Here is a 7,858-nt window from a genome sequence, read left to right as displayed (position 1 = left end):
GCAGTCTGTCCTTTGTGCATTGTGGTCCATTCTACTCTAGCAGATACGAGTATCTGTGATTATTTTTCGCCTTCTGTCATACTTCCTGTTTTCCCTTTCTCCACAGCTGTTCCACATTCCCTCTCATCTAAGCTCACCTAACTCTTACACCACTACATCGTTGCTACTTGATTAATAAGACTGCTTGTCTCCGGTAAGCCTTTGAATTTGGGCCCCTTAAAAATCATGAGTATGACATTTTGGGCTACAGTTTACTTAAACTTAAGGCATCCGCTAAATTATATAATTTCCTTGAATTATTCTGTGTTGATTTCTTAAACTTCTTTTTTTTCCCAGCTGGTCACAGTTGCTTCTGGCTTTCTCAAGGTGCTCTGTGTGTACCCGTGTGTCACATACATGAGCGGAGTCTCAGCTGACAAATATGCATCTACGTGCAGTTGTTGTTTGAAATGTACTTCGAACGATAAATGCCTCTTATTAGAAACAAAAAGACTAATTTAAGGTGGAGAAATTAAAAGTCTTCACTCCTGGAAGATGCTAGAGGTGGTGCAGAATTAAACCAGCAGATGTGGTTTTCATTTAGTCATATAAAAAGAGTCATTTGTAGCCATCAACTGGGAACCAGTGGTTTCAGACTGGAAGTAGTCATGGACGTTTGTGTCCACTGAAGCTGCCGTCATTTCCTACAGCTACCATAAAGCAGTCTCATGTTGTGTTTCTCTTAACACTGTCAACTGCTACTGGCATGCTGTATGTCCCCACCCAACACCTTCAGCACAGATTTTTGTCGTTTGTGGTTTTATTTAGGTGAGAAAAGCTACCAGTTGCCATCAGAGCAGAAATATGTTGAAGGAACATTTAAAAATACCTAAACTTCAGTTCGCTCGGATTTCTGTGCTGGTACTGACTTTGACCTTTGTCTTTCAACACGTTTTTGTGATATAGAAATGTCGGCTCTGAGCCTGCATGGTTTTTCCTAAGCAGTAAAGTGCTTTTGATAAAATGATCTGTCAAATAATTTAATGTAAATTTAGCCCTTTTGGCTCATTAAAATACAGTTTCACTCCCATCAAGTACAGGTGGGTGTTTCTTACCTGCAACATTTGATCCATGATTCATATTCTTCTGGTCCAACAACATTTACGCTCACAGCACTTATAAGGACGGCAGCTAATGCTGCTGTGCTGCAAATAGCAGAAGGTCTTTCCAGACTCGGTGTACATGAAGTCTTTGGAAATTGAAAAACAAATGACAACAAACTGAACAGTTGGACAAAATATAATTTTGTACAATAACTAGTTTTATGGACATATCTGAGTTGATGTTTTAACGATCTTCCTTCCTGATCATCCCTTCTGAGTTTGCCAGAAAGCCTGACAGGATGAGTGACAGCGATCATTTCAAAAATAGTTTTTCAGACACCAAATGTTTTTTTTATTTTTATCTTTTACTCTTCTGTCTTGTCCTCTTTTGCTACTCCATTGTTTACTTCATCAGCTTTTCCTTCTCCACCTTTATCCTAATCTGTTTTTGTTACCTCACTTTTGTCTTCTGTTTTTTCTTCTCCTTCTTCCTCATCTTTTTCATCAGCTCCTTTCTCCTCTTCTGTTTTTTCTTCTTTTTCCTCCACAACCTTTTCATCAGTTTCTTTTTCTTCTTCCTTCTCTTTAGCCTCTATTTTCCCTCCATCTTCCTCCTCCTCTTCTTCTTCCACCTCCTCTCCACTCAGGCGCTCCAGATCTGTAATCCTCTGTCTCAGGGCTTTGCCAGTATGTTTGTAATTTCCCAAAATCTTCTTAAGCTTCACCTGCATCAGTTCCATTGTGCTGTACAGTTTGGTGACTTTCTCCTCCAGCTCCTTAACTTCAGGCTTAATGTTGGCGGGGTCCAAGTCTATGAGACCATCTTTCATCAGGATCTGCCGGCCTTTCTCCTCTAACATGGCTTTGGCATCTGGATATTCGATCAGTGACTCCATCAGGTCGTCTTTGGAAAGACAAAAGAGGTCAGAGTAGCCAATGCTTCTAATGTTAGCAGTTCGCCTGTTGCCTGCTTTACTGCCTTTAATATTAAGGATACTAATTTCACCAAAATAGCTACCACTTCCCAGCACTACAAACTGTGTGACTCCATCGTCGGCAACAACTGCTAGTTTTCCATCTTTTATGATGTACATCTCACGACCAATGTCGCCCTTTTTGCAAATGTAGTCTCCTGGACTAAAGACCTGCGGACGGAGTTTGAGCACGAGTTGGATCAGGAGGCCTGCCTCACAGTCCGCAAAAATCCGAACTTTCTTCAAGGTGTCCATGTGAACTTGGATGGCTATTTCCGCTCGTAGCTTGTCAGGAAGATATCTCAGCACCTCCCTCTCATCTTGTGCCTTGCCGTTATTCCACAGGTAGTCAAACCACTTAATAACTCGTAGCTCAAGTTCTTTGCTGACTTTTCGAACCTATGAGTGAGATACAAAGGAGTATATCATTAACAACCCTTCAGATAATTCAATAATTGAAGCTTCTCATTCAGACTTCAGTACGATGTTCACCTGCATGTATTGTTTGATGTTGTCGATGCGGGACTGAAACTGGGCCTGTGCAGCATTCATATTGGAAATCATGGTGGCAATGTTTCCCACAATGGTAGCAAAGATCAAGACTCCAACTAAGAAGTCGACCACATGAAAGATAAACTCTGAGTCAAGAGCAGGTGGTGGAGTTTCGCCAATGGTGGTCAGAGTCAGCGTGGACCAGTAAAGGCTGAATGCATATTTTCTCATAGGCTGCCCAAACTCAGGCTCCTCTGGATCGTCGAGGGCTGGGTAGACCCAGTCATCAGCGCCAAAGCCAATCGACTTGGAGAATGAAAAGTAGAAGCATGCATTCCAGTGGATGATAATGAGAATGTACATGATTAGGTTCCCAATGCGGAAGATGTTTGGATAATTGGTTTTAGTCTCCGTCCTCGTGAAGAACTCCATCATTCGGCCGATTCTCAGCAGCTTGTTGATGCGGATCTCGGGGTAGTGAAGGCCAAAGACGAAATAAAGTACGTCTGTCGGCAGCATGGAGAGAACATCGAGACGAAACTGGAAGCTCTTGACGTAGTTATCTCGAAGCAACTTCATATCTTTCACCATCAGGCCTTGCTCAAGATACCCTGCAAAGGAGGAGATGCAATACAGAAGCAGGGTCAGTTTTAACTGTAAAGTTTATGTACACCAAATTTATATTTTGGTTACTTGTTTTACAGCACAGAAGTTGAGTTTGCATCTGGCACTGTGCACTGCCAACCTCAGGTTTAAACAGTTTGTGTCAAGGACACATAAAGACACTACTGTGTTCCCTTCTTTATCCATCTGCTGTCTGAACCAGATTAATTGTGTTCATCTTCATCAGGGGCATAAGCCTATTCTACTAGTCAATGGGTGGGACTCGGGATAAACTGTGGACAGCTTGACAAGTCAAGACAATACCAAGACAGGAGCTTATTTCATAGAAGACTCCAAATCGGAACTTTTTGTGTTTTCTAAATGGAACAAGGCAACAAGGAGTTGAAGTGAACCTGCAGCCACCAAGCAATGTGCCAAACTCCCATCCATTGACTGCTGGAAATAGGCACTAGCCCCCCAGCCACCACAGTAAACAAAGCAGCGGATGGATGAACAATGAAGGAAGAGGATGCCTTTATACTCAGTGTGAAGAGGGGAAGCATAGAACACATTATCTTCATTATTTTAAATGAGACATTTTAAAATCTTTTTGGCAAACTCTTTTTTTTTTCTAATTTGGTGATTTTTATTTTATTTTTATTTTTTTTGGTAGATGAGAAAACCCAAGTTTGTTTTCACCTGTTCTGGTTCTGACGAACATATCCGCCAGGTAAACTAGATCACAGCTGTAGTCCAACAAAATCCAGTAGAGAATGTAGTCCTGTTGCAGCTCCTCAAAGCATGCCCTGTTGGAAAATAGTAATAAATGATTGTTTATCCCCTTATCATCTAACAGAACAGAGATTGTGACTTTCTTGACTGCTCTAAATCCTAACTAAATCTAGAATTTGAGAAACGACCTTGAAATGACTTGGCCTCATTTTATGCAAAAGTTAGAAAGTGCCATTGAATAAACACCTGGCAAGAAAGGACAATGTAGCAGTGGATTAGCTATCTGGCTAATTTACCTGGCTATAATCATCGTCCAATTATACATGACTGGCATTGCAATGATGAAAAGCCAGTTGTAATACAGATTCCCTGCTGGATTAATGACGAATATTTCCTTGGGCCTGTGAACGAGCAGAAAGAAAGAAGAAATCATCCACCTGAACGAACATGGCAATTATTTCCAGATAATCTTCTAAATTATGAACCTACTTGTCTTTGTCCTTTTCCTTTGCTTTTTCCTTTTCTTTCTCCTTTTCTTTCTCTTTCTCCTTCTCCTTTTCTTTTTCCTTTTCTTTCTCCTTTTCTCTTTCTTGTTCCTTTTCTTTTGCTTCTTTTTCTTCCTTCTCCTTTTTCTTTTTCCTGTAAGATTCAGTGCAATGGACAAAGACCATGAAGTTTTCTTCAGAGGTTTGTAACATTTGTCAAGATTTTCTAATGTAAAATAATTACTCTTTCTTCTCCTTCTTGTCTTTCTTGTCTTTCTTCTCCTTCTTGTCTTTCTTCTCCTTTTTCTTTTTTTCCCTGGTGAAAAAAATGAGACATTTAACAGGCTAACTGAGCCCACATGGCTAATCAAAGAAAAGGCTCCCATATATTTTCAGAACTTCAAACTGTACCTACTCTTCATTGTTGTTGCTGTTATTCATGTTGGCCAGACGATTTGATTGAGGCGCACTTCTGAAAGAAACACAGCATGTTACACACATAGTTAATTATTGGGCAAATCTCTTGTCTTGTTTCATTCTTATGAACTGTGCATTTGACTCAACACAGGTCTGCCTTTGAGCGGTAAAGTACTTGAAGTACGACTTACAGGTCATCCTCACTTTGCTCTTCACTGTCTGTGGTAAGTTTGCAAGCTGTGTGACCTGACATTGCATTGGTGGACATGGTTGTTGTAGCAAATGTTTGATCTGTCCTGCAAAGCTCAAACAAAAGACAGACATAGATTAATGATGACTTAATTCAAACTTATCATGTTATTACTGGCTAATGGACTTTTCAGTGTTAAGAGTAAAAAAAGCCTCACAAGTTCTTCTACATGGCTTGAAACTGAAGCAGGGTGAAAATGTAACACTACCCAGAAAGTGTTGGATTTGAGATACTCAGGATGAAGGGATCCAAAATGGCATGTCTTACATTTGCGCCAGTGGCAGAGGAAAGAACAAATTAAATTTAACAGCTGCAAGTTCTTAAAGGAAAACTATAGGGGAGAATAAAAGTCAGCCTCTGTAGACTGATAAATAATACTTCCATCTACTTTTAATAGATACTACGTTAATCTTAATGTTTGCTTAAAGCTTCTCTCAAAGCTTTGTCTTAACATCACAGTGACTTTGACCCAGCGAAGTTTTTTTTTTTTTTTTTTTTTCAAATTTTAACCTTAAACTTTAAAGTGTTTATACAACATTTAACAAGAAGGAGCAACACAGGGTTGAGGAGGAGTTGTAAAAATCAACAACTTAAGTGGGAGATCTGTCTTTTATGTGTCTATTTTATTTTATTTTTTTTTCGTGAAAATGAGCATTTCATCTGGAAATCACGATCCCAGAGTCTGTAGGAAGAGGAGAGACACAGAATCCATGTTGCTTGAAGTCCAGTGGGAAGTTTCCACAGCCACTCATGATTTGGGATGCCATAATATCAGCTTGGTCCACAGTGGTCCCCACACAACCAGTGCAGCCTCGTAGCAGGAAATGTTAGAGTACGCTATGCCTCTTCTGGTGTCGAGCTTTACTGAGATTCTGATTTCATTTTCCAGAAGGACTTGCCTATAGTGCCAGACATATCAAAAACTAGTTCAGTGATAACAGTGTTTCTGTGCTTGAATGACGAGCAGATGGGCCAGATCTGGAGCTTTTCCAAGAGGAAGATGAGAGACAACACCTGACCAAACAACGCAGATGATCTGCAGACAACTATCAAAGCAACCTGGATCTCCATTACGTCTTGGCAGAACCACAGTCGGCTCACCTCCACGCCACTCTGCCTTCATGCGGTAATTCATAAAAGGAGTCTCAACCTAGTTTTGCGTGCATAGAAGGAAATATGCTTTTTAGAAACCTGATGTACATTAAGATTTGCGGTTGTAACATAACAAAATGTGAAAATCCTCAAGAGGCTTTAATTTAATTCCCTTTTAAAGCAGTGCACTTCAAAGGAGCAGTATGTGAAATACAATCAAACAATGGAAACACCAAGCTGGTGTTTGAAGAGAAAAGGAAAAATAACACGATTGCACCACACTGATATTTTGTTTTATTTTTTTTACATAACCCTGTAATTATGAATTCATGTGTTTGGAAATCAGGTTACCAAAATAAAGCATTCTTCTATCTTGGAAGCATCGACTGACAGGTTTTCAGATTTCTCTAAAAGTAATTTAAACCACAGACACTTATCAGTCAAACTCTTCTCTGTATCTTGTTTTGCTGTTGGATTTTTAATAACACATTTATTAAGCAGCAAAAAGCAGCAGAATGGGTTTCCTCCACAAACTCATGCAGCAGAGAACTTCAAATTACAAGATTGCATCTATACTCATAAATAATACCCAACACAAAACAGAGAATTTGCATGCTCATTGTTTTGTCTGCATCATTTTACTCTTTTCCAGTGTTTGTGATGATAAATTGGTCGTGAATCTGACAGTGCATGACTATCTTCAATATTTCAGTAAAACCTCATCTGACTCAATTTTGTGTTTGGCCACAAAAAAATAAAGTTAAACAAAACAGAAAATACAAATCATTAATACTGTGCCAGAGCAGTCTAGATTCATAGTACTAAAATGTTTCATTTAATGTCGTCCATAATAATTTAGCATGTAGTCAAATATAGCTGGTCTTACCTTTTCCAGTCCTTAATTTATCAAGTCCATTTCTCTTAATCCTTTTGTAACTTCCTTGTAACGCTAAAATAATAATGATAAGTCAAGTAATAATACTATTATTAGTGTCAAGACATAGCTAAAAACTAATACCTCTGAGTTTGAGTCTGAACGACTGTCACTGAGTCTGAGTGACCCTCACAAGGATTTGGGGATTAGAGTTAGCTGAGAAAAGGAAAGACGCCATCTTAGTTTGTTCACTTGACAATCAAGCTTTGAGGAAATAAATTTAGATGACTGGATGATAACTAAGCCATTTCTGTGTCAGTCAAGTTCTCATTTTTATAATTTGCAAATATCTGTAATGTTCCTGCCATTTGTGAAATAGCATAGGATTTAGTCTTGCAGTGAGCTCACACACACACACACAGAAACGCACACACACACACCCCTGCTGCTTGGTCAGCATTCTCAGACATATCCTGCCCTGATCCTATTAGACCGGCACCAGCAGAACAGATTTCAGATCAGATAGATCTGCCCCCTTTAAATGCATAAGAATGGTGGAGTAAAGTTGAAGCTGACCTCTGGCAGCGCAGAAAGCTGGTGGCCTTCCTGTGGTAGAGTGTCTCACCCTGCTGGCAGGTCTGATTCTTGCAGCTTATTCTCAGTAAATATTGTATTTAAATCAGAAAACTGAGGAGATTATTTGAACTTTATTTCTCTTACAGTTTTAACGCAGTAAGAGATTTTAGGCTTGCAAATTATCATAGACGAATGAGGTCAAATTTATTTCCGTAGTACTTTCACACAGAGAAATTTCAAATGCTTAATTTTTGTTTGTTTTGTTCAGTTTTTTAGAAACA

General features: G+C 39.3%; 1 protein-coding gene across 1 annotated transcript; it reads right to left on the bottom strand.

Moving 5' to 3' along the window:
* Positions 1-1,260: 1,260 nt before the first annotated feature.
* cnga1a (cyclic nucleotide gated channel subunit alpha 1a) lies at positions 1,261-7,407 on the bottom strand. The gene is made up of 8 exons (XM_007551828.2): positions 7,014-7,407; positions 4,977-5,081; positions 4,784-4,840; positions 4,373-4,522; positions 4,180-4,284; positions 3,851-3,957; positions 2,549-3,159; positions 1,261-2,455 (listed from the first exon to the last, which is right to left on the bottom strand). Exons 2-8 carry the CDS (start codon positions 5,051-5,053, stop codon positions 1,520-1,522), a joined length of 2,043 nt encoding a protein of 680 aa, XP_007551890.1. The 5' UTR covers positions 5,054-5,081; positions 7,014-7,407; the 3' UTR covers positions 1,261-1,519.
* Between the last annotated feature and the right edge of the window lie 451 nt (positions 7,408-7,858).

This window comes from Poecilia formosa, unplaced genomic scaffold (genome assembly GCF_000485575.1).
Source record: "Poecilia formosa unplaced genomic scaffold, Poecilia_formosa-5.1.2 Scaffold44, whole genome shotgun sequence".
Lineage (NCBI taxonomy): Eukaryota > Metazoa > Chordata > Actinopteri > Cyprinodontiformes > Poeciliidae > Poecilia > Poecilia formosa.
This window is presented reverse-complemented; position numbering and strand designations above follow the sequence as displayed.

What these genes read in the sequence shown, in the direction of transcription:
- cnga1a (XM_007551828.2), bottom strand. Translation starts at nt 5,053, where the DNA reads ATGTCCACCAATGCAATGTCAGGTCACACAGCTTGCAAACTTACCACA. An exon ending in AAGGAAAAGGACAAAGACAA is followed by an intron (nt 4,285 to 4,372) that starts GTAGGTTCATAA and finishes GCTCGTTCACAG; the next exon opens with GCCCAAGGAAATATTCGTCA. An exon ending in TGGACGATGATTATAGCCAG is followed by an intron (nt 3,958 to 4,179) that starts GTAAATTAGCCA and finishes ATTTTCCAACAG; the next exon opens with GGCATGCTTTGAGGAGCTGC.